Below are 15,831 nucleotides of genomic sequence, written 5' to 3' on the forward strand. Positions count from 1 at the left end.
AAGTTCTGGGATGGAGGCCAGATAAAGTACCCCTCCACCTCCAAAAGGACTCAGTCCCGAGATCAGACAGTGACCACTGCCTGCATGTGTGTCCCATGGAAAAGTGACAGGTCCTCCCTAAGCCAGCGATGTCCCTCTACCTTCTGCCAAGGACTGTCCCCTAGCCCAGACCCGGACAGAAGGACGTGGGGCCCTGTCTCCACACTGGGGGGCTGCTTTCAGCCCTCTCCTTCTAAGACGTCTCTTCAAACCCAACATTCCAAAATCAAGACAATACTCCTCGACTCGGATCGAACCTGTCCCTTGATCACCTCCTACTCTGATCGGGTAACCGGTGCTTCCTCTGAGGTTCTCTCAGGAGGGCTGGAAGTGCTCCGGACCCGATTCTCTGAAGCCTCCGCCCTGATCTGTGCACGGAGCTGACCTCACGTTAGAACAACTTAACGTGATGTCCTGCCAGAAACCACCAACTCTGGATAAGAAAACCTCAGCGATATCATATGATATTTGTCTTTATGGTATCGCTTATATGTGGAATCTAAAAAAAAAAGGTACAAATGAACTTATTTACCAAAGAGAAGGAGAGTCACGGAGGTAGAAAACAAACTTATGGTCACCAGGGGATAAAGGGGGGAGGGATAAATGGAGAGAATGGGGTTGACATACACACACTACTATATATAAAATAGATAATCACGGACCTACTTACTGTACAGCACAGGGAACTCTACTCAATACTCTGTAATGGCCTATATGGGAAAAGAATCTAAAACAGAGGGGATATACGTATATGTATAGCTGATTCACTTTGCTGTAGACCTGAAATTAACACAACATTGTAAATCAACTATACTTCAATTAAAATTTAAGAAAAAAAAGAAAGAAAAGAAAAGCTCAGTATTCAGACTTCAGATGCAGTTAGCGTTCAGGCCCTGTGCGTTTGCCCAAGCACAGGGCAGGCGGCGCCGACTCCACGACCTGCTGCCGCCATCAGGGGGGCCCGTTTCCACCACCACCACATCTGCCCCCCTCTCTGAAGGGGAAAATCACTTCTGGGGCCTCGAGCTCCTCCCAGATCAGTCAACAGGAACCTTGACTATGCACTTACTTATTGTGGCATCAACTTTCTCAGAAGACAACAATTACAGTACGTAGCACGAGCTTACCAGTCTTACAGGTTGCGTTTAAAAAATTAAACTGGGACTTACCTGGTGGCACAGTGGTTAAGAATCCGCCTGCCAATGCAGGGAACACGGGTTCGTTCCCTGATCCAGGAAGGTCCCACATGCCATAGAGCAACTAAGCCTGTGTGCCACAACTACTGAGCCCGCGTGCCACAACTACTGAAGCCTGCACGCCTAGAGCCCGTGCTCTGCAACAAGAGAAGCCACCGCAATGAGAAGCCCACGCACTGCAACGAAGAGTAGCCCCCGCTCGCCGCAGCTAAGGAAAGCCCACGTGCAGCAACGAAGACCCAAGGTAGCCAAAAAAGAAAAAAGAATTAAAAATTAAGCTGAAGTCTGCAGGAACCAGTACAAAGGAAATTACACTGGACTCGATCTTCAAAACTCTCCTTTCGGGGGGACTCACTCTGGAAGGTGTATTTGCAGGGATCGACAAAATCGGTTTAGTAGTACCTCCACAATGAAAACACAAAAAGGCTAATTCGCGTGACACAGCCCAGTTCCCCCAGACGGGCTCGGCCATACACCTGAAACACAGACCTCCGAATCTGTGCTGGAAACCAATCTGCTCCAGGTCGAGAGGCCTCACGCCGCCGACTCCGCTCTCACACACAAACTCCTCTCTCTCGACAACTGTCTTTTCCGTTTCTGTTCTCTTCCTCAGTGCTTTAAAAGCTTTTCAGAAATAAACTCAGTGGTGCCTGAGGCAGAGATGTACTGAGGATTACACGGCTTAAAAAGCAAAACCAACCAACCAACAAAAGGCTGTGTCAGAACCCGGGTGCCCGCCTTGCTGAGAACATCTGATGTGTCTCAGACCCAGAGAGGAAACAAGGTCAGCCGCCAGGGCTGAGACGGGGTCATTAACGGGGAAACCAGGGGAGAGACATTTGAGTCTGCACAACAGAACAGGGGTGATCTCAGTCAAGAGGCAGCAAACCTTCAGAAGCTAACAACACACTGTACTTACCGTGCCACCTGCAAGAACGCACCTCCCGGAGGAGAGGTGCAGCTAAGGCCGGGCAGTCCAGGCGGATTTCAGCCCACGGCAGAGCGGGGGGTCTCAGAACACAGACCAACTGTGTTCATCCCTCTTAACATGAGCCCCAAATACCCTGGCTGTTTGAGGCCATTCACACACCTGAGAAGGGAATGGCACACGAATACACACACATACATACTCTCCGCTTCCTTCGAGCGTTCCACTCACCGAGGACTCTGTCCCTGATGAGCAAGCCACCCTGCGCGCCCCGTGCACACACGCACACGTATACACATCACACACACAGACCCGCACACACGTGCACACACACGGGCACACCCCTCTGCCCCCCCAACCCCGCACTCACCGAGGACTCGCTGTCGCGGACGAGGAAGTCGCCCTGCACGCCCCGCGCGTTGAGCGCACACTCGGCCTGGTGGCGCGTCACGTTCCCGTAGTACCACTCGCGGCCCGCGAACCGGCCGGCGCGCGCAGGCCCCGCGGGGCCAGAGCCGGCGTGCAGGGCCGGGCCCTCGCTCAGCACCACCACGTAGTTCTTGGGCACCAGGCCGACCTGGCCGCGCGCGTTGCGGCAGCGCCACCACTCGGGGTCGTTCTCGGGCTTCTCGATCACCTCCATGGTCTCGCCCTTGTCGAAGTTGAGCTCCTCCTCGGTGACCGAGCTGAAGGGATACAGCGTCTGCACCACGTGCAGGACCCGCGCGCCCTGGCCGTTGCTGAGCGCGGCGCTGGGCCGCAGGCTCGGGCCCCCGGGCGCGTCGGCGGCCGCCTCGTCCAGCTCCTCCAGCACGTAGTTGGATGGGAACCAGCCCACCTGCCCGTTGTAGCTGCCCCGCCACCAGCCGTCGCTGCACTTCTCCATGACGGTGACGCGCGAGCCCTTCACCAGCGACAGCTCGTCCTCGCGCTCGGCCGCGTACGCGAACTTGACCACGGCCGGGATGCTGAGGTCGTAGATGCGGTCGGCGCCGCCTCCGTTGGCGGGGAACTCCGCGTCCATGCTGGGTGTGGGCGATGCATCTCGGGCGCTTGTCTTCCTGCGGGTCCTGCCGAGGCCTGCGGAGACACGGCAAAGCTCAGTGCGGGGACAGGGCTCAGCGCGTGGGGACCCGGCATGGGCTCCACGCGGGCACGGGGCTCAGCGTCCGGCGACCCGACAAGGGCTCAGGGCGGGGCCTCGTCCAAGAGGCAGCACCTGCACCTGATATAGGACGGACTGGGTCCCGTGGCTGGTGACCAGCCACTCACCAGCAGAGAAGGTGACAGTGGCTAAAAGCCTAAAAGCTGGTTATTACCAAAACCGATCTCTCTGCTTTCCTCAAAAACCTGCTAGAGCACCAGCAAACCAAGAGGATAAAACAGTGTAAAGTCTGAAAATGATGAGAGCATCCCTGTGCCACTACTACAAAAGACCTAAAAAAATAAAATAAAAAAAAGGACAGAAAACGTCTCATGCGTTTTGGACGGGAAGTTGGACAAAATGAGCTCGCAGAGCCGCCCCAGCTCTCGGCACCCCTCAGGGCTGGCCTGTGCTCAGGCCGGCACCCTCTCCTCCATCCGAGGACACTCAGTGCCCTCCCGGGGCCACCTGGCAGTGGAGCGGCCCCGCTGGGCAGAAACCCATACCCCTCCTTCCTTCTGTTCTTTTCTTTCAACACTGCAGAGACTTCCCACAAGTTGTGATGAGTGAATTAGAAGGAAAAAAAAATAGCCGATACATTAAATCTAAGGCAGAAAATTTCACATTGATTGAAAAACCACTGATGGATCAGAAAATCAGTTTAACGGGGTTGTGACCAGCCTGTGTGTACGTGCTGTCTTCTTTTTAAAAGGGAACAAAATAGAAAATCTCAGAGTGCATCAAACATAGAATTGCTGCTTCAGTCACATATGTGAGTCAGTGCTGAGCTATAATGTGAAAATTATCCCTTCCTGTGCCTGAGGAACACAGCTGGAAAAGCCCTAAGGTAAAAATGCTTTAACCTGGTTAAAATGCACGGAATTCCGGAACCTTGTAGAAAGTGAGCCGAGGGGAGGAGGGCACGTCGGCCCCAGAGATGCGGACGTGGACCTGGACGGGGGGCCCGCCATGCCGCTCACCCGCCACGTCTCCCAGCTAAGTCAGGGAGGAGGTTTTCGTGGCATGGAAACTGTGGCCACTGGCAAACGTTTGTTTTCTCCTGAAAGGACACCACAGCGCTTTTATGGGTAGCTTGTACCTCCTTCTCCCTTAATTCCCTGCAGTAAAGACAGCTTGGTCCTGAGAATTACCTTTGCTTCTACTCCCCTGCCAGCTGGGGTGGTCAGAGGAATGAAAGGAGGCGTCATGATCGTCTCCGACCACGGAGAGTTGGGCGCTGGCTTCCAGAGCAGACCCGCCTGGCTGCGTTCTCTGCCCCGGGACACGTGCTCCGCTCAGTGCCACACGCAGGGCAAGGAGTGTGAGGTGACAGCACACCCGTGATAAGTGCTCACTCACTTGGATCTTCAAGTGGACACACCAATTCTTTTTTTTTTTTATATATATTTATTTTATTTATTTATTTTTGGCTGCGTTGAGTCTTCGTTGCTGCGCGCGGGCTTTCTCTAGTTGTGGCGAGCGGGGGCTACTCTTCGTTGTGGTGTGTGGGCTTCTCTTGTTGCGGAACACCGGCCCTAGAGTGCCTGGGCTTCAGTAGTTGTAGCATGTGGGCTCAGTAGTTGTGGCTCGCGGGCTCTAGGGCACAGGCTCAGTAATTGTGGCGCACGGGTTTAGCTGCTCCGCGGCATGTGGGATCTTCCCAGACCAAGGCTCGAACCCGCCTCCCCTGCACTGGCAGGCGGATTCTTAACCACTGCACCACCAGGGAGGCTCCGAGACACCAATTCTTTAAGCTAATGGCTTCTGCTGTTTCTTTTTGTTCTTCAGCATCTTACTCAAGTGCACGGGAAATAAAGAGTAAGCCGGGACACTGGACCAAGTTAAACATTTCGATTTCCATGTAAGAGTTCATTTACTTTACACCTGAAAACATGAACCTCTCAACCTCTGATTTCAAAGCTAGGTGAGTTCAACTCTGCAATGACACGGCATTGTGATGATTCAATGGCATCCTAATCCAGAGGCACACGGGACAGTTCATGGAAGTAAACTTCCACCCAGAAAGCTCGGGCACGAAGGCCTTCAGACCTCCCGGGGCCGTCAGCACGCGGAGCGGGAATGGCCAGGCAGAGTGCAATCTTTATGGGTAACAACGATTTCAAGAAATAACATGTAAAAATAACTCTCTAGGAGACCTTTCCAAATTTGTGAGTGAGGAAGCCTACCTGAAGAGCCAGGGAAGAGCAGCTTTTAGAATATTCATCAAGACGTAAAGGTGTCACTGCACACTACTATACGTAAGATAGATAACCAACAGGGACCTACTGCAGAGCACAGGGAATTCTACCCAATACTCTGGAATAAGCTATATGAGAAAAGAATCTAAGAATGAAACATATGTATATGTATGACTGAATCACTTTGCTGTACACCTGAAACTAACACAACATTGTAAGTCAACTATAATCCGATAAAATTAAAAAATATATAAAAAAAGGCGGAAAGGTGTCAAGATCAACAGAAAAGACAACGGCAGACCTTACGCCTCGTAATACGCCATGGAAGACCTTATGCCTCATAATGCGTTGTGGAAGACACTTACGTAAGTCAGTCATACCGCTGAATGAACATACTGCTTTGTCTGCTTTTTTTCAAACACAAAATAATTTAATTACTTCAGCCTTGAGCTCCTTCCAGGAACCTTCCTAGACTCTGGGGAGAGTGAGGTAAGACAGGCACACTCCCTGCCCATAAGAGAAGCTTGTATGTCTCTATCAAGACTGGAACTTTCTACGTACAAACAGCCCTGGAAAATTAACGTGTTTTGCTCTAACATGACCTAAACAGTCCTTGAGGCAACTCTGGGCTGGGGTCTTGGGGGTAGCACAGCAGAATGACTGAGAGCACAGCCCCAGCAGGAATCCCGCGTCAGCCACTAATTAGCTGTGTGCTCTTGGGCAAGTTACTTAGTCTCTCTGGGTCTTAGTTTTCTTACCCTAAGATGTGGACGATGGCACCGGATCAGTCCGCGAGGGGGGCCGTAACAGACTGGGGGGCTTCGACAACAGAAGCGTGTTTTCTCATGGCTCTGGGGGCTGGAAGTCACAGGTGAAGGGTCAACAGGGCTGGTTCCTTCAGAGGCCTCTCTCCCTGGCTTACAGACGGCTGCCTTCTCACCGCGTCTGCATTCTGTGTCCTAATTTCCTCTCCTTACAGGACACCAGTCATGCTGAATTAGGGCCACCCTAAGAAACCTCATTCAAACTTAATTACCTGTTTAAAGGCCCTATACAAATACAGCCGCACTTTGAGATTCTGGGGAATGGGACATCAACATATGAATTTTGAGGGTGGACAAATCAGCCTAAAACAGGTACCTAAGTTCAGATTACGCATATAAAGCACAGAACGTGCTTTAGGAATAACTATTACTCTTCCTAACTGGTGTTGAATTTCTTTTTTCTCAGATATTTTACCAGGAGAGGGTCTAAGTCCTCTCTGAACACTCTTGGCCGTGACCCTACGTGCCAGACGGCCACCCAAACAGAAACTTTGCCCGTCAGGCGTTTGGCACCTGGGAAACATTATCTTATGGGAGCAGAGATACATGGCGGCTGGCGCAGTGAAATGCAGCAGGCAGGTGTGTGTCAGGGGCGGGTAGGGAGGAGCCCGGCCGCGCTGACATCTACATGATCTGAACCTCACGACGGTCCTGTGACAGACCCGGCTCCCCCCATTTCTGCAGATGGGGAAACCGAGGCTGAACGAGACCAGGGAACTGGCCCAACACACGCAGCCAGTGGAGTGGCACAGACAGACCGTGATCCAATGGAAGCCTATTTAATCCAGAGTCCTCAAGAAGCACAGTTCCGTCAGAGGCTAGTGTGAAGCGTGACGGCAGATGCTCGTTACTCGTGTCATGATTTCCACGGGCAAATGCGTTCAGGGCTCTGAAATGGGGCTTCAAGATCCCCTCACGCACCCTCCCAAACTGATTCTAGGGAATGAAATGGGCCCTGTGTGTCCGGGTGGAAGTGGGGCTGAGGTTAGGGAAAGAAGGTTTGGGATAAGAAATGCATCAGGAGCAACAGGCCGGGGCCCCAGGACAAGTCTGGGGACAGCTGGGGCAGGCTGGAGGGGGCGTCGGGTGGAAATGTGTAAACAGAACAAAGTCCTGGGTTGTTGACAAAGGCTCTCAGCTTCCTCTTCTTCCCCAGTTCTTCCCTGACCCTGATTCTGCCCGAGGCCAGAGCCCGGGTGGATGGGGCCGAAGGGCTGGGAGCCCTGGGGAGCCCCGGGGAACAGCAGGCAGGAGGAGAAAGGCGTCAGAGGGAAGGGGACCCACCCACCAGCAGCCAGGGCGGCCTTTCTGAATGAGGACAACCAGGTGAATGGCTCCGGAGAGTCACGCGGCCGGGATCACAAGGACGTCGAATGAACAGGCTCTGGAGGTTCAGGACCCCGTCATCTCCCCCTGCCTGGACCTCCCCCGAGGCCACGTGACTGCTGCCGCGTGCCAGCTACGAGCTGCCAGGTCGGAGGGGACAGAGACCCGTGTATGAGCCCCAAGCTCTGAACGGCCTTGGCGTCCAGGCTCTAATTCAAAGGCAAATCCGTTATCTTTTAGGGAAGGAGGCAGTGTGGGAACTCCCCTGCTCCCCACTTTCTCTGCCTGTGTATTTCCCCACATCTTCTGCTTTCTTTTTCTTCGTTCATTCAAGTCAGACCACCTCCTTCTTCCAGTTGTATCAAAAACACAACCTGACTCCAATGTGTGTTGTGATTTTAACAAGGATAATGTGATTAATTTCCTTCTGATTTCACGTTTTTCCTGACTGGAGAGGCAAGAGCCTCACACCCCGTCTGCCAAGTCCCAGCCCATCTTCACCTACTGAACAGTAACTAACCAGGACCTGGCCCACCAGATGCCCTCGCTAACCAGGGCTTCCGCTCGCCCCCTCTCTGGGCCGCATTTGGGAGAACGCGCTTCCTGGCCCTTTCCAAGGCCTGCTCCCCAGGGCCAGAGCACGGATTCCGGGTCAGCCTGGGCCGCAGACAGAAGCACCTCCCAGAGCAGCTGGCCACATTCCTCACCACACCCTGGCCTCGGGTACCGACCACGTGATGCGGGACACCCAGGCAGCTCCGGCCAGGCCACGATGGACGGACCGAGGCCCGGAGAGCACTAACATGTTTTCACAAGATCTAGGACGAATTCAAATGGTGTGCGTCTCTTTTAGTTCTCAAGTTCACCGTAAAATCCTCCACCGTACAGAATGTGGTGTTTGGACGTTTTGTTGCAGGTGTTGATGTGACCCGCACTGGACCCATCACATCATGGATGAGAATATGTAGAACGTGGCCACTAGGAAACCTTTCCTACTGCCAGCACGCTGCGTTCGGCGATGTTGAGTAACTTTCTTCCCGCAAAGTTATGACTTTCTCTAAGCTCGTTCAGTAATGTATAAAATGCCATACCTTCCACGAGGAAAGAACGAAGAAGGAATGGAAATCACTACTTAAAAAAAAAGCAAGGGCTTCCCTGGTGGCGCAGCGGTTGGGAGTCCGCCTGCCGATGCAGGGGACGCGGGTTCGTGTCCCGGTCCGGGAAGATCCCACATGCCGTGGAGCGGCTGGGCCCGTGAGCCATGGCCGCTGAGCCTGCGTGTCCGGAGCTTGTGCTCCGCAATGGGAGAGGCCACAGCAGTGAGAGGCCCGCGTACCCGCCCCCCCCCCCAAAAAAAAAGATAAAGGGATGTTATAGCAGACAACTTTAAAATATGTTCTGTCATCTTCCAGCTGGAACTCTGCAGATTTAAGATAAAATGCCAAACAAATTGGACAGTTCATACAAGTACTCCAGCCCATACATTTAGACAGCGCATCTGAGTTTCAGGAGCTCTACGGCAAAGCCATTTTATTTTTGCTACGAATCAGATTTGTGACATAAACCAGATGCAAGTAGAAAATTTCCTTGCACTTAAAATGTCATGTATACTAAGTTAAGCATAGAGGTTATTAATTTGTGGGGCTTTTTCCCCATCAGGGTTAGGAACGTCAACTGAAATTATTAATACAGAAGCTTTTTATCACTAAACGCTAAGGAGGTCTGACAAGATTGGTTCAGGGACAAAGTAGCTGAAATAACTTTTCATATAAGAGGATATATTTAATGTTTGGCTCCTAATAGCTATTCGTGGTCCTATATGTTCATTTAGTTTGTATCTAGTTTTTCAGACTAGCTTCCCCTACTCAGAGAATGTCTAGTGCCAGGATTCACAGTCGAGTATCTGAATAAAGGAAGAACCTCACATTTACTAAACTGAGGGATTTTCTGAAGGGCCACCATTTAGGATTAATGCAGTAGTTCTCTCTTGCTTTAATCTGTTCCACACCCGCTACGTCATCTCTATTCAGCAGTTCCTCTCTTCTCGCGGTCTCAGCAGGGCCCAGCCCCAGGGCTCGGATCAGAACTCCCCCTGCAGCCTGGGGTGGGGGGAACCGGCTCTCAAGAGTCAGCCACACCTGTAGGCGCCTGTGTGAAGAAGAGGCCCAGAGACAGAACCTGGATGACATGAGCTGAGCCCAGGAATCCAACCACACTTCCCAACGATGTGAGCTAATCTCTTTAAATTCTCTTCTTCCTGTTGTTTTTCTTTAGCTACTTTTGAGTTGATTTCTGGATTTCTGTCACTTTGATTAAGGACTCTGGAAGAAATAAAATGACCCTTCCCCACTCTCGTTCCCCTGCTTCCACCTCACCTCCTGAAATACGCCAAACTGGTGAGCCCCCCTGAGAAAACAGGTACGCTTGTGAGTACGCCGCAGAAAACAGAGCAAAAGTTGGGGAGCCCCAGGCTTGTGCGCGGGGGTGAGCAGACACAGGCCGTGCTTCCTAATCCCAGAGCAGCCTGGGGTTGAATATTTACCCCAAGAGCCCGCACTCGAGGTCTGTGATTCTGGGTGGCATGGACGTTAGGCCTAACCGACCGAAGCCCCCTGACCTCGACTTCTGCTCTGCTCTGCACGGGGACCCAGGGCCACCGGCCCCATCCGAGGTGGGTCTCGGAGGAACCCCCCAGGGCAGCCCGGAGAGCGACGGATGGGCTGGTCAGTGCAGAGCATCTGAGAGCTGGCCGGGGCTCAGGCCAAGCAGACTGGGGTGTGGCTGCCCCAGGTGGCACCTGCCCCTCCTGTCACTCAGAGGTGCAACCGCTGCTACCTGCTGGACGTGCGAGCCTGGGGAGGATGTAGAGTGTGTGGAGAACGGGGGTGGGGGGACTGGGCAGGGGTCTGGGGAGGGGACGGGGAGGGGAGGGAGGGGCAGAGACGCGCCCGGCGGAGGCAGCATGACTGTGGCGGGCAGGGCACAGAGCTGGTCCATCTCACTCTCGTCCCCACGTCACTGGTGGAAGATACTGCGCCTGGCACCGCGCCTGCCTCACTGACAGGGACCGGGTCCACTCGAAGAGGAGGACACCCTACTTCCCAGCCGCGTCCAGGACGGAGGACTAAATGCAGCCCTAGGGGTCAGCTTCGTCCTCCCTGGGCTTGCACGTCCAGCGGGTCACACCGCGGTCACGCCTCTGAGTGAGTGACAGGAGGGCAGGCGTCACCTGGAGCAGCCGGGTAATGGCTCTCATGCCCAGGTCTGAGATGCCTGGTATTGTCCAGCTGGTCCCGGGGACCCATTTCACCCGCAGGAAACCGCAGCCCTGTGGCTGCCGCTGCCACGTCCGCACCAGAAAAGCAGACGCTTGCCCTGTAAGGTCCTGACAGCAAGAGCGGGGAACACATTCTCCTGACGGGCGGGATGTGCCAGGCCCCAGGGAGGTGAAGGGCTGAGGATAAAGTCGGGCCAGGAGCCTTTCTCCCACTAGCAGCTTAAATCGAGCTTTCGAAGGTGAAAAACACTGTCCTTTCCTAAAGCGGAGTCAGTCTGCTGTGCGGCCTGTGGGAAACACCGGGGGCTCCATGCTCCCCCCCCGAAACTGCCACGAACCCAGGGGGTTTACTTCTTTATTCCTAGGCACGCGCACCTTAGGTGTGTACCCCTCACCCTACGATGAAACGTGCCCTTACGTGCCGTATGGAACCCCCAAGTTCAGGGAGGGCTGGTCCAGGACGGGGCAGGGGGAGGAAGGAGCCTTCATGCGATGGATGGGAGCTGCCACCCCTGTGGCAGATCCACACGGCCCGCGTCGGGCCGCCAGCTGGCCGAGGGACAAGGGAGCCATTCACCATCCACGTGCCCGGATGGTCCCCTTTCCAGCGGGTGGATGTACCAGCAGCCGGCACAAGACGGAGATGTGTCGGGGCAAAGGCTACCATCGCACAGGCCCAGGGCCCAGAACCGGAATTTCCATCCCTGCCCCCGAGAGAGCCCGTTCCCTCGTGAGCAGGCAGGCATAGAACATGACTGAATGTGTAAGTCTGAAGAAAAGTGGTTTAGAAGCACAGGATATGGTCAACCAAATGCGAAAGCCAAACGGTAGCACGGATGCGAGTCAAAAGAATTTTTAAAGAAATTGTAATTATAGATTGTAATTAAAAATACATATTCAGTACCTCCCAACACACATATCTGCTGCATCAGCACAAGCATCTCTGAGTGTGCAGAACAGGGGTGGGAGTGGGCCGCGCACGTGCACGGATTCAACGTGACCTTCTGAAGCACCACGCGGTGTCAGCCCCGGGCAGAAGCTCACAAGCGCAACTTTTTGAGCCCACGCCTGCTCAGCAAGATGAAATATGGTAACAAAAAAGAGAGCGAGCGAGTAAAGGGACGACACGCTGGTGGGGGCGAGTGGCTGGCAGACAATCGGACCCCAGTTCTGACCCCGCTCCAGGCCCGGCTCCTGCCCCACCGGCTTGTGGCCTTGGCAGTTCTGCCCTCTCTTCTCCCGTTTCTGCAGCCGTGACACGGGGATGTCAGTGGCACTGGTGGGGCGGCTGTGAGGCTCCAAAGCCTGAGGAGGGGACCGAATGTAGCGTCCCGTACACAGCAGGAGCCGCGCGACTGCGGGCGTGGTGCTTTACTGCTATTATCGCTCCTCTCTGGTTGAGGGCCAAGGTCTGGTGGAGAAAAGAACAGGTGATGCTTTCTCCACGGAGGTGTGCACGTGTCTGTTTTCTCCCTCAAATGCTCCTGCGGGACAGCCTGGCCTCGGTCCTGCTCTCTGGTTCAGGAGCAGCTAAGACACGAGGGCCCCTCTGATGCATCTCAGGAGAGGACGTTCCTCGGTGCAAAGCTGGCCTTCAGTTAGGAAGTGCAAGGGACACGCCATCTTCCAAGGCTGGACAGAAGGGCTTCCGGGACCACACGCTGCTCTGGACAAGGTGAACTCTGGTTACTAAGAGGCCAGGCCCCTGCCGGCTCCAGGGAGGGGTCCTGATGTAGCTGGGCTCGGCCTCCAGGCCCTCGTTCCCAGCTGGCTTTTGTGGCAGTGCCCTGCCTGGGCCCAAGGCCTGCTCCTGGCTCTGCTGTGAAGCACCTTGTTACCCTGGACAAGTAACTCAACGTGCCTCATTTTCATAGGAAAGCTGTGGACCAGGTTATCTCCAGAGCCCTTTCCAGGATTCAAGGATTCTACACAGAGAGCCCAAAGTGTCGAATGAACTTCACTTTTTAAACTTAACTGTACATACTAGGCTACACAAAAACAACCACAGGAGAACCGTCAGTGGCCCTTTTGGATCCTACAGCCAACTCCTGTCGCCAGTGTCTGGCTGGGCGTGTTGGGCTAAACACTACAGGACCGGTCACTTTAGATCAGCGCCTAAGGACCCCAGCCATTTCACTACCAATCCACGCTCCACGATGAACACCCACTTGTAAATTTTCCAAGTTAGACTCTCAACTGCTTTGCTCCGTGAAAAAAGCCAAAACTATAAAATCAATGGAGGTTCCCTGCAAACAGCCACCCTAGGATGGCTGGCTTCCAGGAGACCCCCAGCCCGAAAACTCACCAAGAGCTGCCCTCCAGGTGGCTTCCCAGCCGTGAGAACCACGGGAGACAATCTGGACGCTCACAGAATCCGTGAGTTTGGAAGCAGAGAACGAAGTTAAGAGTTGAGAGAGAGGGACGGCAGGCTGCAGGGGCTGATCGGGGAGCGGCTTGTGGACAAAGTGATGTGAGCAGGTGCCCGCCCGTGCAGAGAGCAGCGGTGGCTGCAGGGCGCGGGGCTCAGGGCAGGAGGCGCCTGGTTGGCCTTCCAGCAGCCCCAGAGGCTCTGCAGTCAGCACCACAGCACCCGTCCTGAACAAACCCCCCTGCACCCCACACCGGCCCCGGCGACAGACACGAGCGTGTAATAGGCAAGAGGAACGTTCGAGACATATGGACGAGATCTGAAACTGAGTGCGGGCCATATGGGGAAGCGCAGTTGGAAACACGGAGAGAAGATTTTACTTAATTCTCAGCATCTGTAGTCCACGTTTTCTCTATTCTAAAACCGAAGGCTCCCACTTGAGTAACTTTGAGTCAAGAAAGGCTGGTATCGATGTTCTTTAGAAAAACGATCATTTTAATAAGAAGCAACCCAGGTGCCGGTCGCTGGGAAAGAAACTGGGAAATGCTTTACATGGTGTCCTTGTCCTTCCTCAGGGCTCGAGGGGCCCGGGGGCCGACGCGTCTGGCTTCAAGACCCCGTGTCACCGCACACCTGCTTCTCCTCTATCTCCCAAGCGTAGACTCCTCCTCCTTCCCCATCCCCTCTCCTGGCTCTTCTCCCCTTAGCATTTTTTTGAACAATCTGTCTCTATTTTCTAATTATCCTCCCACTAATCCGTTGTGAGTTGTTTTACGTTTCTTGTTCTAAATACTTGGACACTTACGATATATGCAAACAAACCCAAGTGTATTTTGGGCGCCAGCACCACAAACGCTGTCGACGTTTCCACAGTCTGTGGGCATTACATTTGGCGGGTCATTCGTACCGCGAACGATCTCGCAGGACAGAATTCTAAAGAGTTCTAAGTTATGCCACATAATACCTAATTCGGGTTCGTACAACGGTAGATTATACAACAGAGACCGAAAAGGTCAACCTCAAGTGTTAAATGCAGCTCTGAAAACCCAGAGTCCCTGCTTTGATACGGGGAAGAGGTGATAGGTTGGAGAAGCTGGACCTTTAAAATCAAACTGAGGTCGGTCAATCTTCTTCGCATGTTACATACAAACTTTTCATGGGGCGTGGTCTGGCTCTGCACTTTAAGTGAGAAAAATGTACTTTGTACTTTTTTGTACTGATTCCTTAGAAGGTGACTGAGTTTAGGAAGTATGTTTAAGCGACATGTAAAAAGACTAACGGTAATTTTCTTATTCTTTATGGACATTGATCCTAGGAAATCAAGCTACTTCTAAGACAAATGCACTATAAAGAATCAGCTTCCCCTCTTTGGTTTTATACAGAGCATCCTGACCACTAAGGAGCCGGGAGGCATGGACCAAACTCACCCGGCAAAGGTCCTTTCCAGCACGTGTCGCGATCAGGCTTCCGCGATCGGGTAGACGTTTCAGGACTGACTGCCTGGTGACAGTGGTTTTGATGCGAGGAAGTCACCTTTGCAACCTGATTTTGATTCTACGTGTGTAGAGATACTTAGCAAACAGATGCAAACGCCAACAGTGATTATTTCTGGGTGATAAGATCACAGGTGATTTTTGTTTTTTTCTATTTTCCAATTTTCTTTTTTTTAATAAGTATGCCAGTCTTCAGTGAACAGTTTTATAAAAGACAGGCATTTCAGAGAGGATAATTCTGAGGACTACCTGAGTGCAGAAACCCGTGTCACACAAAGAGCCTGTGAATGGCAAAGACGGCTGAAATCTCACGCGCGCAGACCCCCTGGAACATGCCTGCTGCCGACACAGCTACTGCCGAAATAAGAATCGATCTGGGGAAAAGCAGGTGAGTTCCTGGGACACTCGGCTTCCGAATCATTTTAATTAAAGGCTCCTGCTCCCCTCAGTGTGACGGAACCAGGCGGTTATTGATAAGTGAACCCCCAGGGCCGGGAGGAAACGATGCTTATGAAGTATAGCTGGTCCCCTCGAGTCCCAGGGGCTGCAGCAAGGGTGGGAGAAAACCAACCGAGCCGTGCAGGCGGGACCAGGGAGCGACTGGATACACCAATACCGATGCCAAGCAGGCGGCATTCCCCTCACCCCCCAGGGCTCCCCGCAATCTGAATCCCCAACCCCCGAGGCTGACCAACAAGAGCAGAGCTTGAGGAGTCGGGCAGACCTGCTCTGAATTTCAACCCATCACTTACTGTGTGTTCTTGGGCACACACATCCCTTAACCTCCGAGTCTCATTTTTTTCACATGAAATATAAGCATGTTAGTATATTCCTCTGAGGGTTACTGGGAAGATTAAACAAAAAGGTCTACAGGTAGGTAGCACCAGAGGGGCACACAGGAATCGTTATCACTGCCTACACGCTGGAAAACGCACACGACATCCGTTCCGGGTCTCGGGTTGAATCTGCTGCTGCATTAAGCTTTCCTTTTGGCTTCGGGCGTGACATGGGTGTCGGGAGCGCGGGGATGGTGGTTAT

At 53.3% G+C, this 15,831-nt stretch overlaps 1 protein-coding gene across 7 annotated transcripts in view; it reads right to left on the bottom strand.

The window, feature by feature from the left end:
• NCK2 (NCK adaptor protein 2) overlaps nt 1-15,831 on the bottom strand; it is a 130,814-nt gene that overhangs the window by 15,411 nt on the left and 99,572 nt on the right. For all 7 annotated transcript variants that reach the window (XM_060027211.1, XM_060027206.1, XM_060027208.1 and 4 more), the window contains one exon: nt 2,534-3,243. In XM_060027211.1, coding sequence (XP_059883194.1) covers nt 2,534-3,243 — 710 coding nt within the window. The remainder of the gene's footprint in view (nt 1-2,533; nt 3,244-15,831) is intronic.

Source organism: Delphinus delphis, chromosome 12, assembly GCF_949987515.2.
Source record: "Delphinus delphis chromosome 12, mDelDel1.2, whole genome shotgun sequence".
In the NCBI taxonomy this organism is placed as follows: Eukaryota; Metazoa; Chordata; class Mammalia; order Artiodactyla; family Delphinidae; genus Delphinus; species Delphinus delphis.